This window comes from Oncorhynchus nerka, linkage group LG7 (assembly GCF_034236695.1).
Source record: "Oncorhynchus nerka isolate Pitt River linkage group LG7, Oner_Uvic_2.0, whole genome shotgun sequence".
In the NCBI taxonomy this organism is placed as follows: domain Eukaryota; kingdom Metazoa; phylum Chordata; class Actinopteri; order Salmoniformes; family Salmonidae; genus Oncorhynchus; species Oncorhynchus nerka.
The window spans coordinates 59,728,159-59,748,213 of NC_088402.1; the positions used below are offsets into that span (position 1 = coordinate 59,728,159).

At 41.8% G+C, this 20,055-nt stretch overlaps 1 protein-coding gene across 1 annotated transcript; it reads left to right on the forward strand.

Moving 5' to 3' along the window:
- The first annotated feature begins 3,741 nt into the window (after positions 1–3,741).
- Positions 3,742–7,193, forward strand: ela2l (elastase 2 like). The gene is made up of 8 exons (XM_029664327.2): positions 3,742–3,851; positions 4,169–4,257; positions 4,496–4,593; positions 5,062–5,181; positions 5,912–6,048; positions 6,267–6,412; positions 6,628–6,780; positions 7,098–7,193. Exons 1-8 carry the CDS (start codon positions 3,812–3,814, stop codon positions 7,113–7,115), a joined length of 801 nt encoding a protein of 266 aa, XP_029520187.1. The 5' UTR covers positions 3,742–3,811; the 3' UTR covers positions 7,116–7,193.
- The last annotated feature ends 12,862 nt before the right edge of the window (positions 7,194–20,055 follow it).

Below are 20,055 nucleotides of genomic sequence, written 5' to 3' on the forward strand. Positions count from 1 at the left end.
GATGATGGAGTCTGTTACGAGAACTATGGCCGAACGCTACCTCAAGTTCACCATGATTTAGAGATGAAAATCACATCTATCACGTTGAAGGGAAGAGTCATTCATTTCCCACAGATCTTGGCGAACAACTAATGCAACACAGCTACCTATTGGGAGACCAATGTTTCTATATGGACGTTTGCTCATAAATACAATTCTAAGATAAGAATGCTGCCGCTCTTTCCTTTATGCCTTGAAACAATTTTAAATGAACCAGCATTCCCATAGCATAGGCCTACACTCATACCATAAGCATGTCTCTGATTAATGAGAAGAACCTTTCCACAGTTAAGTTGTCTGGATGTCCTTTGGGTGATGGACTGCTCTTGATACACACAGGAAACTGTTGAGTGTGGAAAATATACTACTGTGCCATACCCTGATCAAAGGCACTTAAATCTTTTGTCTCGCCCATTCACCCTCTGAATGGCATACAAGCACAACCCATGTCTCAATTGTCTCAAGGCGTAAAAATCCTTCTTTAACCCGTCTCCTCCCATTCATCGAGACAGATTGAAATGGATTTAACAAGTGACATCAATAAGGGATCATAGCTTTCACCTGGATTCCCCTTGTCAGTCTATGTCATGGAAAGAGCAGGTGTTCCTAATATTTTACATATAATGTCCAGCCATTTTATTATTATTAGATACTGTATGTGAACATGTTTTGGTGAATTAAGTAGTGATGGGCAAAATCTAGTCTTCAAATATTTGCCATTAGAATGTGTTGAACCATTTCACATGGCATTCTTGTTTGAACCTTTTCTACTATTCTTTACTGTAAGACAAAGGACACTGTATCCAACAACCTTCCAATTCTTCCATGCCATTGAATGTAGTTTTAAAGCAAAAGGGCTTTGCTAAACATAGGTTCAACACACATTATATTACTCCACAGAGAACTATTTGGCCTTTGTGGCTTTTAAAGTGATATCAATAAGGGATCATAGCTTTAACCTGGACTCACTCAGTGTATAGCTGGAGAGTGATATAGAAAAACCCTTTGGACATGTTGCATAACAACCTGCCTGGAAGCAGTTAGGAAAACTTTTTTTTATTTTATCAACCTTGCAGATAACCTTCTTGTCAACTGTGTTACCCAGGTTCTGTGAAATTCACAGGTGTCATGGAATAACTCCGGTTGCCTAAGTTGACTCCTAAGGAACAGTTGTCTACTGAAACAGATTTGTTGAAACCAATATTAACCAACATTATTAATTACTATCATGAACTATATATTTGTGTCTTGGCCATTAAAAGTGTGGACAAAGAGAGATAAAACATATGAAAGTCAGAAGCAGTACCTCAGAATCTGCATCTGAAACTAAAATGTCAAGTGAGAGGCAGACCAAAACATAGCGTGGTTATTTTGATACATCTTTAATAAAGATGACAATAGAACAATATACAAAAACTAGAAACGTGAAAAACCGAAAACAGCCCTATCTGGTGTAACAAAGACAGGAACAATCACCCACAAAACAGGCTACCTAAATATGGCTACCTAAAACATATGTGGCTACCTAAAACAGGCTACCTAAAAATGACTAACACCTGCCTCTGATTGAGAACCATATCAGGCCCAAACACATAAACAGACAAACAAGACATCCAACATAGAATGCCCACTCAGATCGCACCCTGACCAAACAAAACATAGAACATACAAAGCAAACTATGGTCAGGGTGTGACAGGTCATTGGAAACGGCTTTCAGAAGTTTTGGACCGTAACGTAGCTTTTCAATCAAGTATGAACTCTTTAAAGGTGTAGTCCGGGAAAAAAGTAAACAACATCCTCACATTAGCACACAGTACGATTCGATGACATACAGTGGGGCAAAAAAGTATTTAGTCAGCCACCAATTGTGCAAGTTCTCCCACTTAAAAAGATGAGAGAGGCCTGTAATTTTCATCATAGGTACACTTCAACTATGACAGACAAAATTGTAAAAAAAATCCACAAAATCACATTGTAGGATTTTTTATGAATTTATTTGCAAATTATGGTGGAAAATAAGTATTTGGTCAATAACAAAAGTTTATCTCAATACTTTTTTATATACCCTTTGTTGGCAATGACAGAGGTCAAACGTTTTCTGTAAGTCTTCACAAGGTTTTCACACACTGTTGCTGGTATTTTGGCCCATTCCTCCATGCAGATCTCCTCTAGAGCAGTGATGTTTTGGGGCTGTTGCTGGGAAACACGGACTTTCAACTCCCTCCAAACATTTTCTATGGGGTTGAGATCTGGAGACTGGCTAGGCCACTCCAGGACCTTGAAATGCTTCTTACGAAGCCACTCCTTCGTTGCCCGGGCGGTGTGTTTGGGATCATTGTCATGTTGAAAGACCCAGCCATGTTTCATCTTCAATGCCCTTGCTGATGAAAGGTGGTTTTCACTCAAAATCTCACGATACATGGCCCCATTCATTCTTTCCTTTACACGGATTAGTCGTTCTGGTCCCTTTGCAGAAAAACAGCCCCAAAACATGTTTCCATCCCCATGCTTCACAGTAGGTATGGTGTTCTTTGGATGCAACTCAGCATTCTTTGTCCTCCAAACACGATGAGGTGTGTTTTTACCCAAAAATTATATTTTGGTTTCATCTGACCATATGACATTCTCCCAATCTTCTTCTGGATCATCCAAATGCTCTCTAGCAAACTTCAGACGGGCTTGGACATGTACTGGCTTAAGCAGGGGGACACGTCTGGCACTGCAGGATTTGAGTCCCTGGCGGCGTAGTGTGTTACTGATGGTAGGCTTTGTTACTTTGGTCCCAGCTCTCTGCAGGTCATTCACTAGGTCCCCCCGTGTGGTTCTGGGATTTTTGCTCACCGTTCTTGTGATCATTTTGACCCCACGGGGTGAGATCTTGCGTGGAGCCCCAGATCGAGGGAGATTATCAGTGGTCTTGTATGTCTTCCATTTCCTAATAATTGCTCCCACAGTTGATTTCTTCAAACCAAGCTGCTTACCTATTGCATATTCAGTCTTCCCAGCCTGGTGCAGGTCTACAATTTTGTTTCTGGTGTCCTTTGACAGCTCTTTGGTCTTGGCCATAGTGGAGTTTGGAGTGTGACTGTTTGAGGTTGTGGACAGGTGTCTAACAAGTTCAAACAGGTGCCATTAATACAGGTAACGAGTGGAGGACAGAGGAGCCTCTTAAAGAAGAAGTTACAGGTCTGTGAGAGCCAGAAATCTTGCTTGTTTGTAGGTGACCAAATACTTATTTTCCACCATAATTTGCAAATAAATTCATTAAAAATCCTACAATGTGATTTTCTGGATTTTTCCCCCTCATTTTGTCTGTCATAGTTGAGGTGTACCTATGATGAAAATTACAGGCCTCTCTCATCTTTTTAAGTGGGATAACATGCACAATTAGTAGTAGACTAAATACTTTTTTGCGGTACCGTACTTACTTTATTTGATCTAGGTAATCATGCATTGGTAATCTACAATGCATGAAACATGCTGCTTCGAGAAGCTGTGAGAATAGCTTGCCACTACACATATGTTCAAATCCAAATATTTTTGTGTTAATATTATACTTCAAGGGGAGTGGAAAAAAGGGGGGCGGGCAATTTTATCAGTGTGGCTGGGCTAGCTGTCCTTAGCTTCACCCCCAGCTTGGTTTTCAGAGTGGGCTGACCGATGAAACATTTCCCAGAATCTGTTGAATTCTTGTCTTACCTGTCAAACGTCATATACAGTAGCCTACAGTATAAAGGCATCCCTGGTGTGACACATTTTGAAGATACAAACATGATGAAGTTTGTAGTCCTTGCTTGTCTGGTTGCTGCTGGTAAGGATTATACTTATTTGTTTCACTAATAAGAACAGAACACTATACAGTAGCCTATTTCTCTTCCCATCTTCAGTTAGAATATTGACAGAATGCTACATTGCTAAACCTATTGAAAGATTTTTATAAAGTGGCATTGCAAATGAAATACATAAATGTGGATAGTGTATTCATTTTAAAAAATGATTCATTTCTAACATAATCAAAATGATTTATGCTCAAAATGTGACTCAACAGTGTATTGAGACTATAGTAATGTATGCTAGCTAACACCAGTAGACTGAGGTTATATATGAGAGTGTGTTTGTGTCCAACAGTCTACGGGTGTGGCATGCCCACCTTCCCTCCTGTGGTGACACGAGTGGTGGGAGGGGAGGACGTCAGGCCCAACAGCTGGCCCTGGCAGGTACTTTACGTTAAGTCAATGCAGAAGATGCATAGTGACTGTGACAAAGCTATCCGGTCTTCGCAGATCTGCATGAAGTACATAGGGGGAAGAGGCTAGGCGTTGATTTGGAATTGGGTAGATTTAAACAATGCAATGCATCAATACTAATCGTTGCTTGTCAGTCATCAACAGTTGAGTGTAGGGGGCTTCAAAATTGAGAAATACTCATTATTATCTACTTTATTGTGTCTTTCAGATCTCTCTCCAGTACGACAGAGATGGTGAGTGGAGACACACCTGCGGTGGAACTCTGATTTCAAGCGAGTGGGTCCTCACCGCTGCTCACTGCATCAGGTGAGAGGACAGTAGAATAATCATGTTTAAGAGAGGGGGCACTTGGGAGCAGTCATGATGAGCAGGAAACATCAAATGGGCCACAGTTCTGAAATTCAACCTACAATAATAATGTAAAAGGAAGAACAAGGGAAAGGGAGATACCTAGTCAGTTGTACAACTGCATGCAATCAACTGAAATGTGTCTTCCGCATTGAACACAACCCCTCTGATTCAGTAAGGTGAGGGGGGGCTGCATTAATCGACATCCACGTCATCGGGGCCCGGGGAACAGTGGGTTAACTGCCTTGCTCAGGGGCAGTAGTGCTTCAATTGAATATATATATATTTTTAGTCTTTTCAACAGATAACAAGAGCATGCTAGAGAATCAAAGTTTGACAGATTATTTGAATTTTGTGAATTGGATATTCAGTGTCACTCCCTCATACTGTGTTCTGTATCTGTTCTCCTCTGTTATTATTGAGCAGTAGCAGGACCTACAGAGTGAACCTGGGAAAGCACAACCTGGCTGAGACTGAGGAGGGTTCTCTGGCTGTTGGTGTTGCCAAGATCGTCGTCCACGAGAAATGGAACCCCCTCTTCATCCGGTAGAACCAATGCTAACTTTTCTTTACAGTGGTACAGCCTAATTAGACACAAGGATGGAGAACAAGAGTAACACAGCAAAAATGGTAGTCTGTGACTGAATAGACAGCATTCCAAAAGTTTGAACTATCTTATGTAGGACGGTCGGGATTACATTTCACAATTTTGATTTGTAATACAGTGCAAAAATGTACACTACAACCTTAATAACTGATTGAACTTTTCAGTTAGCATACTTATGCTAACTGATAATTAGAAGTCTACATACAGTGCATTCGGAAAGTATTCAGACCCCTTGACTGGCTCCAGATTTTGTTACATTACAGCCTTATTCTAAAATGGATCAAATAAAAACAAATGTCAATAGACACACAAAACCCCATAATGACAAAGCAGAAACTGAAATATTTACATATGTATTCAGACCCTTTACTCCGTACTTTGTTGAAGCACCTTTGGCAGTGATTACAGCCTTGAGTCTTCTTGGGTACGGCTCAATTTCAAGTCTCATAGCAAAGGGTCTGAATACATATATAAATAAGTATTGCCCAAATTTCTAAAAACCTGTTTTCACTTTGTCATTATAGGGTATTGTGTGTAGATTGATGAAGAAAAATTATTTAAAAAATATTAGAATAAGGATGTAACAAAATGTGTAAAAAGTCAAGGGGTCTGAATACTTTCCGAATGCACTGTACATCATGTTGACTGGTGTCTGTGTGTCTTCTGCAGTAATGACATTGCCCTTATCAAACTGGAGACTCCCGTCACCTTCACTGACTCCATCATGGCTGCCTGTCTTCCCGAGGCTGGCTTCATCCTGCCCCACAACGAGTCCTGCTATGTCACCGGCTGGGGACGCACCGTCAGTGAGTGACTGCACCTCTTGCACCATCCTCTCATCATGCTAATTCAAATGCAAACTTTAAATGAAGTGTTTGATGAAGACAGACATTGGGTTGCAAAACATAATTTCCTAAATCTGGGTGACGAGTGATCTAATTCTCTCTACTTAAAGAGTCGGACTTTAAAGAGAATATCTTTACCAGAGGTAACATGTTGTGTCGTGTTTCTCTCTCCTTAACAGCCGGAGGTGCCCTCCCTGACATTCTGCAGCAGGCCCTCTTGCCTGTCGTTGACCACGCCACCTGCTCCCAGAAAGACTGGTGGGGCTTCCAGGTGAAGGACACCATGGTGTGTGCTGGAGGAGATGGCATTGTGTCCGGATGCAACGTAAGTTCCATAGCGGACCAGTGCCCCATAACTATGTGATTATGCAAGGCACTAGCACATAATTGTAGAAATCACAATAATGAGTGTTTAAAAGTGACACTGGGCCATCCAACATGAAGAGAGGGCCCTAGGGCCACATTTTTCAGACCCCTAATATAGTGGGAGATGGAGCTGTACTGAACTTCTTTATATCCTGGTTTTGTCCTTTGACACAGGGTGACTCCGGTGGCCCCCTGAACTGCCAAAATGCTGATGGCGCCTGGGAGGTCCACGGTATTGTGAGCTTTGGCTCTGGGCTGAGCTGCAACTTCCGCAAGAAGCCCACTGTCTTCACCCAAGTCAGCTCCTACATGGACTGGATCAACACTGTAAGTGCATTCAGCTATACATTGGAACACTGACTAGAACTGTTATTACATAACCAAACTTTTAGTCGACAACCACATTTTTCTCCACAATGATTTAGATGTAAAAGGTGCCATGGTAAAAATGTTGCTGTAAAAAGTTGAGAGAGAAAGAGTTTGACAATTTTGTTGATATTTCAAGTCAAGCTGCATGATATAACAATTAAGAGACTTGTAATCTTTGTTTTACAGTATCTACAGTATAACTACAGATGTTGTACAGTACACACGAATCATGATGAGGGCACATCTAATGTTTTTCATTCTCATATTTTCCACAGGCCATGATGAGCAACTAAGGCAACAGAGCTACTTTTTGGGAATCCACTGTCACCATGTGGAAGGTCTGCTCGTAAATAAAACATTGAAAATAAGAACTGTGCTGTTGCTTTATTTAGTGAACAATGCTCAAATGTCATACATTGGGAAGTTACAAAATAATAAGTACTACCACACTTGATACTGAGCCACAACTTTTAAAGAAGTAACCTGAATCACACACTCAAACATAAACACATTTTTGATCAGCTGATGCAGATTTTTACCAATGAGCAATAATGGCTAAGAAACATCTTGATACAATAGAAGCTAAACTATTTTCTTTGAAAGGAATGACTGTTATCGCCCTGTAGCCTATAACAAGAGACCATAACAGGGGGGGGGGGGGGGGGAGGCGGGGCATATCTGCCTATATGAATAACTGAGCAACAAGTTAGTATAAGAAGAAAAGTTATCAAATTGTGAAAGATTCTGCTTTGAGTAGCAATAGGAAAGTTATGTCACTGAAAATATGTTGTGTCCCTTGTCCCTTACATATGCGGCCAGCTGTTGTGCCTGGTGTCCTTTCCCGCCACAACTCGTGTCACCACCATAGGAAAGGTGGCAAGGCCATACCCGTAGACTATTCCCCGGTAGGCCGTCATTGTAAATAACAATTAGTTCTTAACTGACTTACCTAGTTAAATTAAGGTTGAATGTGGTTTCCCAAATTGTCTGGTTGAGTTTTCCAACTTGTTAACTCTGGGTGATGCACCGAACATACAGTACAGTATAAATACAACCCTGATGTGAATACAAGGGGGGAAGATACAGGCATGATGACGTTTGTCATTCTTGCAGACATAGTTGCTAGTGCTAACGATTGTTTTACATTTCTGTTTTACATGCAATACAAAACTATTGGAATATGGATCAACTACATTCAACTGAAGCAACAATACAGTTGTAGTCAGAAGTTTACAGACACATTAGCCAAATACATTTTACCTCCGTTTTTCACAATTCCTGACATTTAATCTAGGTAACAATTCCCTGTTTTAGGTCAGCTGGATCACCACTTTATTTTAATAAGGATGTGAAATGTCAGAATAATAGTGAGAGAATGATTTATTTCAGCTTTTATTTTTCATCACATTCCCTGTGGGTCAGAACTTTACATACACTCAATTACTATTTGGTAGCACTGCCTTTAAATGGTTTAACTTCGGTCAAACATTTCGGGTAGCCTTCCACACGCCTCCCACAATAAGTTAGGTGAATTTTGGCCCATTCCTCCTGACAGAGCTGGTGTAACTAAGTCAGGTTTGTAGGCCTACTTGCACACACATGCTTTTTCAGTTCTGCCTACAGATTTTCTATGGGATTGAGGTCAGGGCTTTGTGATGGCCACTCCCAATACCTTGACTTTGTTGTCCTTAAGCCATTTTGCCACAACTTTGGAAGTATGCTTGGGGTCATTGTTCATCAGATGTTGCTTCAATATATCCTCATAAATTTCCCTCCTCATGATGCCATCTATTTTGTGAAGTGCACCTGTCCCTCCTGCAGCAAAGCACCCCCAAAACATGATGCTGCCACCCCCGTACTTCACGGTTTGGATGGTGTTCTTCAGCTTGCAAGCCTCCCCCTTTTTCCTCCAAACATAAAGATTGTCATTATGGCCAAACAGTTCTATATTGTTTCATCAGACCAGAGGACATTTCTCCAAAAAGTACGATCTTTGTCCCCATGTGCAGTTGCAAACCGTAGTCTGGCTTTTTTATGGAGGTTTTGGAGCAGTGGCTTCTTCCTTACTGAGTGGCCTTTCAGGTTATGTCAATATAGGACTTGTTTTACTGTGGATATAGATACTTTTGTACCTGTTTCCTCCAGCATCTTCACAAGGTTATTTGCTGTTGTTCTGGGATTGATATGCACTTTTCGCACCAAAGTACGTTCATCTCTAGGAGACAGAACGCGTCTCCTTCCTGAGTGGTATGATGGCTGCATGGTCCCATGGTGTTTATACTTCCATACTATTATTTGTACAGATGAACGTGGTACCTTCAGGCGTTTGGAAATTGCTCCCAAGGATGAACCAGACTTGTGGAGGTCTACAATTTTTCTTGGCTGATTTCTTTAGATTTTCCTATGATGTCAAGCAAAGAGGCACTGAGTTTGAAGGTAGGCCTTGAAATACATCAACAGGTACATGCCCAATTGACTCAAATTATGTCAATTAGCCTATCAGAAGCTTCTAAAGCCATGACATAATTTTCTGGAATTTTCCAAGCTGTTTAAATGCACAGTCAACTTAGTGTATGTAAACTTCTGAACCACTGGAATTGTGATACAGTGAATTATAAATGAAACAATCTGTCTGTAAACAATTGTTGGAAAAATTACTTGTGTCATGCACAAAGTAGATGTATGCTTCTATGCTCAATTCGAGGCATATAACACTGAAACAAGCATGAGAAAACCAGCTGTTCTGGAAGACTGTTTGATCACGATCTCCGCAGCCGATGTGAGTAAGACCTTTAAACAGGTCAACATTCACAAGGACACAGGGTCAGACGGATTACCAGGACGTGTACTGTGAGCATGCGCTGACCAACTGGCAAGTGTCTTCACTGACATTTTCAACCTCTCAGAGTCTGTAATACTAACATATTTCAAGCAGACCATCATAGTGCCTGTGCTCAAGAACACTAAGGTAACCTGCCTAAATGACAACCGGCCTGTAGCACTCACATCTGTAGCCATGAAGTGCTTCGAAAGGCTGGTCATGGCTCACAACAACATTATCCCAGAACCCCTAGACCCACTCCAATTTGCATACTGTCCCAACAGATCCACAGATGATGCAATCTCTATTGCACTCCACACTGCCCTTTCCCACTTGGACAAAAGGAACACCTACGTGAGAATGCTATTCATTGACTACAGCTCAGCGTTCAACACCATAGTGCCCTCAAAGCTCATCGATAAGCTATGGACCCTGGGACTAAGCACCTCCATCTGCAACTGGATCCTGGACTTCCTGACGAGCTGCCCCCCAGGTGTTAAGGGTAGGTAACAACACATCCGCCATGCTGATCCTCAACACAGGGGTCCCTCAGGGATGTGTGCTCAGTCCCCTCCTGTACTCCCTGTTCACTCATGACTGCACGGCCAGGCACGACTGCAACACCATCATTAAGTTTACCGATGACACAACAGTGGTAGGCCTGATCACCGACAATGATGAGACAGCCTATAGGGAGGAGGTCAGAGACCTGGCTGTGTGGTGCCAGGTCAATAACCTCTCCCTCAATGTGATCAAGACAAGGAGATGATTGTGGACTACAGGAAAAGGAGGACCGAGCACACCCCCATTCTCATCGATGGGGCTGCAGTGGAGCTGGTTGGGATTTTCAAGTTCCTTGGTTTCCACATCACCAACCAACTAACATGGTCCAAGCACACCAAGACAGTCGTGAAGAGGGCACAACAAAACCTATTCCCCCTCAGGAAACTGAAATGATTTGGCATTGGTCTTCAGATCCTCAAAAGGTTCTACAGCTGCACCATCAAGAGCATCCTAACTGGTTGCATCACTGCCTGGTATGGCAAGTGTTCAGCCACCGACCACAAGGTACTAGAGATGGTAGTGCAAACGGCCCAGTACATCACTGGGGTCCCTGTACCACCCCATTGCCCTCTCCAGCTGTGCCACTTCCAGGAGTTCTCTGTGCCTGTTCTCTCTCAGATGTTGTCCTGTTTCCTTTGGAATGCAGTTGTTAATGTGACGCCGCCACATAATGTTGTGGCTCACTTGAACCTGGTAAGTTCTTTGTTCCATGTGTGTGTGTACGGTCCCGCTTGTTCATTTCCCTCCTCTTCAGGAGCGGCAGATAGCCTCGAGGTTAGAGCGTTGGTCCAGTAACCAAAAGGTCGCTGGTTTGAATACCGGAGCCCGCAAGGTAAAACATCTGTTGCTGTGCCCTTGAACTAGTCCAGGGTTGCTGTACAATGGTGACCCTGGCTGTGACCACACTCTCTGCGGGTGTCTCAGGGGGAGTTGGGATATGCAATAAACACATTTCCATTACAAACTTGTGTGTAAAAGGACAAATATAAGCAAATATAAGCAAATATACCCCCAAATTGTTCTGTAGTCTCGCACCATCACTCGCACCTATCCTGTTTGGAGATTGGGCTCACAGCCGCCGCAGAGCATCTTTGTTCAGCACTTCATTGCACCGGTTTGGCTTCACGATGTCCAGCCCTATGTGGACGGGGCAGGGGGTATTGGTCCACATCCAACATTGAATTCACAGGGACCTTGAAGTCCCCACACTTTCAAACAGACCGTCTTTCTTTACAATGGGAGCAATAGGTGTGGCACATTCACTTCTGTCCACTTTCGTCAGGTTCCCGGTATCCTGCAAGCAATAGATTTCCGCTTCCACCTTTGGTCTCAAGGACTATGGAACGGATGTGGCTTTGCAGAATTTTGGGGTTGCATCATCTCTCAGTATGAGTTTGGCTGTTAAGCCTTTTAATGTTCCCATCTGATCACCGAAAACGGTGCTGTAATTCTCCAGCAAATGTTCCAGTGTTTGGTCTGTGCCTTTCTCTTCAAGCTGGGATGTCTGAAGCAGCCATTCACTGCCAAATAATGGGGGACCAGTTCCATGCACCACATACAGCTGCAACTGCTATGTTCGCTCCCCATAACGCACTTTGACCTGCAACACCCCCATTGATCTCAATCTCTTTCCTGAGTATGTCTTCAGCAACACATTTGTTTTCTTCAGCTTGATGGCCTTCATGTGCTCATTGTAGACAGTCATGGAAATTACAGACACTGCATTTTGAATGGTATGCCTTCAATTTCTGGTGTCACCCATATTATGCTACTGCTGGGAGAAGTCACTGTGTTAAGTCCATTGTACCATGAATTGTTCATCTGAATCACTGCCACTCTGCTCTGCTAGTGCACAGACCATTTCATGTTCTCAGTTTCCCTGTTGCGACTATATTTTGCTCTACATGCTCTTTTAATGTGCCTCTTCTATTGTATTTTGTACAAATTTTGTTTCTGAAACAGAAGTCCTCTGCCTTGTGGCCATCTCTGGCACCCCTGTTGCATTTTTCAGCCACAGGGGAGGCTGTCGGCTGCGAGAAAATTTGTGCAGGAACGTTTTGAAAGGAGGTCAATGTTTATTTTGCAACTCAATTGCATCTTTGGTAAGGATTTCCAAAGCTACAGTGAGATCTGTCTCTGTGAGCAAATGTTTCTGAATGTGTTCATGTTTCAGTCCACAAACAAATCTATCCCTTAATGTCTCCAAACTGGCAATGCTCATACAGTTTCTTCAACTCTGCTGCATATGTATTAACACCCTTGGGGGGGAAAACTCTTGCTTGGTAGGTGTTTAATCTCTATTCCTGTAGTGGTTTTTTTCCCTTCTAAATGGAATCAAGCCCCTGCACTTTACACTTCAACTTAAACTTGGTACCCTGAACTAACTGTCACAAGAGACTAACTTCAACATGACAGCAGAGATGCTAACTATCCGTCCTGTCCTCTGGATTCCAGATCTCTCTCCAGTACAATGACATTGGTGCGTGGAAACAGGTGTTTAGTGGCACTCTGATCAACACTGATTGGGTTGTCACGGCTGCCCTCTGCATTATGTACTGAACACATCAACACAAGCCATACAACACTTTGGTGGCCTTACCTTACATAAACACAATATCGTTTGCACGTGTAATAGCCCTCAATAACATTTGGTGCCAGTAGATGTTTGACTATTCAGTAGCTTAGCTGTGGTTGGTTACACATGCAGCAGTAGCAGGACCTACAGAGTAGAGTTGGGCAAGCACAACCTGAAAGAGACTGAGGAGGCCTCAATACACACAACCATCAAGCTACAGTACACATCAGGTCTATCTATGACCATATGACTATTTCAATATGAAGCGACAACAGTAATTCCAACCAAATACCAGCAGCAGTAGTTTGCTCACTGCACCAGTAAACACAGACAGTAACAATACAATCACAGCTAGCACACTCAATTACCAGACTTACTAAACCTACCGTTCATTTTGGAAGATCGCTGTCAAACTATACGTCTTTATGTGTGTATTGGGAGCTCATTGGGGGTTATAACCGTGTGTCTTCTGCAGTAATGACATTGCCCTGATCAAGTGACCGTCACTGACTCCATCGTGGCTGCCTGTCTTCCTGAGGCTGGCTTTATCCTGCCCCACAACGAGCCCTGCTACGTCAACGGCTGGGGACGTCTCTACAGTGTCTGCACCTCTTCCGCATTTTGTCTGTGTGGAAACCTAGTTAAATGTTTCCCGGTCCAACCCTGTGGGTACTATGGTCCAAAAACTCTTACCTGGGTAAGGGTCAATTCCATTTCAATTCAGTCAATTCAGGAAGTAAACAGAAATTTCAATTCCACATTTTCCTCATTGAAACGCATTGAAGAAAATGTGCATTTCAGTTTACTTCCTGAATTGAAATGGAACCGACCCGAGTCCTGGCTCTTACCTGATTCTGTTGTAAATCCTCAGCTGGAGGCCCCTTCACAGACATCCTGCAGCAGGCCCTCGTGCCTGTCATTGACCATGCAAGCTGTACACAGCCTAAATGGTGCAGCGTCCTGACCACTGACATGATGGTCTGCACTGGAGGAGATGGCATCGTGCCCGGTGCAACAGGAGTCATAACAAACCCGTGTTCACATTGAAAAATGTTTATGTCAAAAACATTTGAGAATAATTACATTGGGGCAAAAAAGTATTTAGTCAGCCACCAATTGTGCAGGTTCTCCCACTTAAAAAGATGAGAGAGGCCTGTAATTTTCATCATAGGTACACTTCAACTATGACAGACAAAATGAGAAAAATAAAATCCAGAAAATCACATTGTAGGATTTTTAATGAATTTATTTGTAAATTATGGTGGAAAATAAGTATTTGGTCACCTACAAACAAGCAACATTTCTGGCTCTCACAGACCTGTAACTTCTTCTTTAAGAGGCTCCTCTGTCCTCCACTCGTTACCTGTATTAATGGCACCTGTTTGAACTTGTTATCAGTATAAAAGACACCTGTCCACAACCTCAAACAGTCACACTCCAAACTCCACTATGGCCAAGACCAAAGAGCTGTCAAAGGACCCAGAAACAAATTGTAGACCTGCACCAGGCTGGGAAAACTGAATCTGCAATAGGTAAGCAGCTTGCTTTGAAGAAATCAACTGTGGGAGCAATTATTAGGAAATGGAAGACATACAAGACCACTGATAATCTCCCTCGATCTGGGGCTCCACGCAAGGTCTCACCCCGTGGGGTCAAAATGATCACAAGAACGGTGAGCAAAAATTCCAGAACCACACGGGGGGACCTAGTGAATGACCTGCAGAGAGCTGGGATCAAAGTAACAAAGCCTACCATCAGTAACACACTACGCCGCCAGGGACTCAAATCCTGCAGTGCCAGACGTGTCCCCCTGCTTAAGCCAGTACATGTCCAGGCCCGTCTGAAGTTTGCTAGAAAGCATTTGGATGATTCAGAAGAAGATTGGGAGAATGTCATATGGTCAGATGAAACCAAAATATAACTTTTTGGTAAAAACTCAACTCGTCGTGTTTGGAGGACAAAGAATGCTGAGTTGCATCTAAAAAACACCATACCTACTGTGAAGCATGGGGGTGGAAACATCATGCTTTGGGGCTGTTTTTCTGCAAAGGGACCAGGACGACAGATCCGTGTAAAGGAAAGAATGAATGGGGCCATGTATCGTGAGATTTTGAGTGAAAACCTCCTTCCATCAGCAAGGGCATTGAAGATTAAACGTGGCTGGGTCTTTCAGCATGACAATGATCCCAAACACACAAGCATTTCAAGGCCCTAGAGTGGCCTAGCCAGTCTTCAGATCTCAACCCCATAGAAAATCTTTGGAGGGAGTTGAAAGTCCGTGTTGCCCAGCAACAGCCCCAAAACATCACTGCTCTAGAGGAGCTCTGCATGGAGGAATGGGCCAAAATACCAGCAACAGTGTGTGAAAACCTTGTGAAGACTGACAGAAAACGTTTGACCTCTGTCATTGCCAGTATTGAGATAAACTTTTGTTATTGACCAAAAACTTATTTTCCACCATAATTTGCAAATAAATTCATTACAAATCCTACAATGTGAATTTCTGGATTTTTTTTCTTCTCATTTTGTCTGTCATAGTTGAAGTGTACCTATGATGAAAATTACAGGCCTCTCTCATCTTTTTAAGTGGGAGAACATGCACAATTGGTGGCTGACTAAATAATGTTTTGCCCCACTGTATACAGTGGCAAGAAAATGTATGTGAACCCTTTGGAATTACCTAGATTTCTGCATAAATTGGTCATCAAATTTGATCTGATCTTCATATAAGTCACAACAATAGACAAATATAGTGTGCTTAAACTAATAACACACAAATTATTATATTTTTCTTGTCTATATTGAATACATCATTTAAACATTCACAGTATAGGTTGGAAAAAGTATGTGAACCCCAAGGCTAATGGCTTCGCCAAAAGCTAATTGGAGTCAGGAGTCAGCTAACCTGGAATTCAATCAATGAGACGAGATTGGAGATGTTGGTTAGAGCTGCCTTGCCCTATAAAAAACACTCACAAAATCGAAGTTTGTTATTCACAAGAGGCATTGCCTGATGTGAACCATGCCTCGAACAAAAGAGATCTCAGAAGACCTAAGATTAACAATTGTTGACTTGCATAAAGCTGGAAAGGGTTATAAAAGTATCTCTAAAAACCTTTTGACGTTCATCAGTCCACAGAAAGACAAATTGTCTACAAATGGAGAAAGTTAAGCACTGTTGCTACTCTCCCTAGGAGTGGCTGTCCTGTAAAGATGACTGCAAGAGCACAGTGCAGAATGTTCAATGAGGTTAAGAAGAATCCTTGAGTGTCAGCGAAAGACTTAAAGAAATCTCTGGAACATGCTTACATCTCTGTTGATGAGTCTATGATACGTAAAACACTAAACAAGAATGGTGTTCATGAGAGGACACCACGGGAAAAAACATTGCTGCATATCTGAAGTTTGCAAAAGTCCACATGGATGTTCCATGTGCAAAATATTCTGTGGACAGATGAAACTACAGTTGAGATGTTTGGAAGGAACACACAACACTATGTGTGGAGAAAAAAAGGCAAAAAAAAGTATGGTGGAGGGAGCACCATGGTTTGGGGCTGCTTTGCTGCCTCAGGGCCTGGACAGCTTGCTATCATCGACGAAAAAATGAATTCCCAAGTTTATCAAAACATTTTGCAGTAAAATGTAAGGCTATCTGTTCGCCAATTGAAGCTCAACAGAAGTTGGGTGATGCAACAGGACAACGACCCAAAACACAGAAGTAAATCAACAACAGAATGGCTTCAACAGTAGAAAATACGCCTTCTGGAGTGGCCCAGTCAGAGTCCTGACCTCAACCCAATTGAGATGCTGTGGCATGACCTCAAGAGAGCAGTGCACACCAGACATCCCAAGAATATTGCTGAACTGAAACAGTTTTGTCAAATAGGAAGGTTCCAAAATTCCTCCTGACCGCTGTGCAGGTCTGATCCGCAACTACAGAAAACGTTTGGTTGAGGTTATTGCTGCCAAAGGAGGGTCAACCAGTTATTAAATCCAAGGGTTCACATACTTTTCCTACCCTGCACTGTGAATGTTTACACGGTGTGTTCAATAAAGACATGAACACTTAGAATTGTCTGTGTGTTATTAATTTAGGCAGACTGTGTTTGTCTATTGTTGTGACCTAGATGAAGATCAGATCAAATGTTATGACCAATTGATGCAGAAATCCAGGTATTTCCAAAGGGTTCACATACTTTTTCTTGCCACTGTATAAACACATTTAACAATCAACAAAACTAACAACTAACAAATTCACAACATGCAGGTTCATTATCATTGCACAAGAATTCTGAACAAAACTCTAATCTACTGTAACTGCAGATACTCAGTGTCGGCCGTGTCAGCTCGCAAGCCATTTTACTATATTGATACCACATTTCAAATGTACACAGTAGTAATCATTAACAATGTTATTCAAAAGCTATAGGGAAGTACTGTGTCACTTACAGTCTTTTGTTTGACATTTTCTCAATGAATGTGACGACATATTAAAGGGATGCCAATAGCACCAGGAGTCCACTGCCTGATCAAGAAATACTATGTTCCATAATTATCAAGTGTATTAACTGCACTCTACCACTAGAGGGAAGCAAGGTCAACTCTTTAAATGTAAAAGCCAAACAGTAATCCTTATATTGAGTTAAAAGGCTCCCAAACACAAAAGTAATTATGTTAACAGCATTTAAGTACAGTAATGACTAACAGAGTTTTATGGAACTTTTTAAAAGCCAGCGCTTTGAAAATGAGTGTCTTTCTCACAGAGAATGACCTTGAGAACACAACAATGATTCAACACTGACAAGAGAAGAAGCCAACATTCTCAGGCATTGTTTCCTCTTCATCCAGCTTTACAGTAACCAAGATAAGGTGAATAACATAGTGGAAAAGCACAAATATCACCAAGCCTGGTCCACGATCTGTTTGTGCCTCATTGTCAATTCATATAGGAGTTGGCAAGACAGCACAAAAATATCTGTGACCAGGCTAAATACAGTGCCTTCAGAAAGTATTCAAACCCCTTATTCTGCATTTTGTTGTGTTACAGCCAGAATTAAAAATGTTTGAAATAAAAATGTTTCTGTCACAATACCCCATAATAACAAAGTGACATTTTTAGAAATGTTTGCAAATGTACTGAAAATTAAATACATATATATCTAATTTACATAAGTAATCACATCCCTGAGTCAATACCTTGTAGAAGCACATTTGGCAGCGATTACAGCTGTGAGATTTTCTGGGTAAATCTCTAAGAGCTTTGCACACCTGGATTGTGCCAAATTTGCCTATTATTCTTTTCAGAATTCATCATGTTCTGTCAAATTGGTTGTTGATCATTGCTAGAAAACCATTTTCACATCTTGCCATAGATTTGCGTGTGGATTTATGCCAAAACTGTAACTCGGCCACTCGAGAACATTCACTGTCTTCTAGATAAGTAACACCAGTGTAGATTTGGCCTTGTGTTTTAGGTTATTGTCCTGCTGAAAGGTGAATTCATCTCCCTGTGTCTGGTGGAAAGCAGACTGAACCAGGTTTTCCTCTAGGATTTTGCCTGAGTTTAGCTCCATTCCGTTTCTTTTTTATTCTTAAATACTCCCCAGTCCTTAATGATTACAAGCATACCCATAACATGATGCAGCCATCACTATAGTTGAAAATAAGGCGAGCAGTACTCAGTAATGTGTTGTATGATTTGCCCCAAACGTAACACAGTATTCAGGACAAAAAGTTGCTTGCCACATTTGCTGCAGTATTACTTTAGTGCCTTGTTGCAAACAGGATGCATTTTTTGGAATATTTTTATTCTATACAGGCTTCCTTATTTTCACTGTCAATTAGGTTAGTATTGTGGAGTAACTACAATGTTAACAATGTTAACTACAATGTTAACTCAAACTGTTTTAAAGTCATCATTGGCCTCATGGTGAAATCCCAGAAATTCCTCTTTGGCAACGGAGTAAGGAAAGGCGCCTGTATCTTTGTAGTTACTGGGTGTATTGATACACCATCCAACATGTAATTAATAACTTTACCATGCTCAAAGGGATATACAATGTCTGCTTTTTTATTTGTAGCCATCTAATAATAGGTGCCCTTCTTTGCGAGACATTGGAAATCCTCCCTGGTCTTTGTGGTTGAATCGGTGTTTGAAATTCACTGCTCGACAGAGGGACCTAACAGATAATTGTATGTGTGGGGTACACAGATGTGGTAGTCATTAAAACAATCATGTTATACACTATTATTGCACCCAGAGTGAGTCCACACAAGTTATTATGCGACTTGTTAAGCACATTTTTACTCCTGAAATTAATTTAGGCTTGCCATAACAAAAAGAGTTGAATACTTGACCCCAGACATTTCAGCTTTTCATTTTTAATTAATTTGTCAAAATGTCTAAAAACATGATTCCTTTTTGGCATGATGGGATATTGTGTGTGTAGGCCAGTGACACTTTCTTATTACAACCATTTCAAATTCAGGCTGTAACAAACAAAATGTGAAAAGAGTCAAGGGGAGTGAATACATTCTGAAGGCACTATATCACCTACAATATCTCAACCATACTGTATACAGTGCATTCGGAAAGCATTCAGACCCTTTGACTTTTTACACATTGTTACGTTACAGCCTTGTACTAAAAATGATACAATTGTGTTCCCTCTTCATCAATCTACACACAATACCCCATAACGAGAGAGGAGAACCAGGTTTTTAAACATTTTTGCAAATGTATAAAAAATGTAAAACTGAAATATGACCTTTACATAAGTATTCAGACCCTTTACTCAGTACTTTGTTGATGCACCTTTGGCAGACTCAGAGTCTTCTTTGGTATGATGCTACAAGCTTGGCACACCTGTATTTGGAGAGTTTCTCACATTCTTCTCTGCAGATCCTCTCAAGCTGTCAAGTTGGATGGGGAGCATTGATGCACAGCTGTTTTCAGGTCTCTCCAGAGATGTCGATCGGGTTCAAGTCCGGGCCACTCAAGGACATTGAATCCCAAAGTCACTCCTGCGATGTCTAGGCTGTGTGCTTAGGGTCGTTGTCCCGTTGGAAGGTTAACCTTCGCCCCAACCTGTACCAGGTTTTCATCAAGGATCTCTCTGTACTTTGCTCCGTTCATCTTTCCCTCGAGCCTGACTGGTTTCCCTGTCCCTGCTGCTGAAAAACATCCCCACAGCATGATGCTGCCACCATCATGCTTCACCATAGGGATGGTGCCAGTTTTCCTCCAGACGTGACGCATGTTTCATCAGACCAG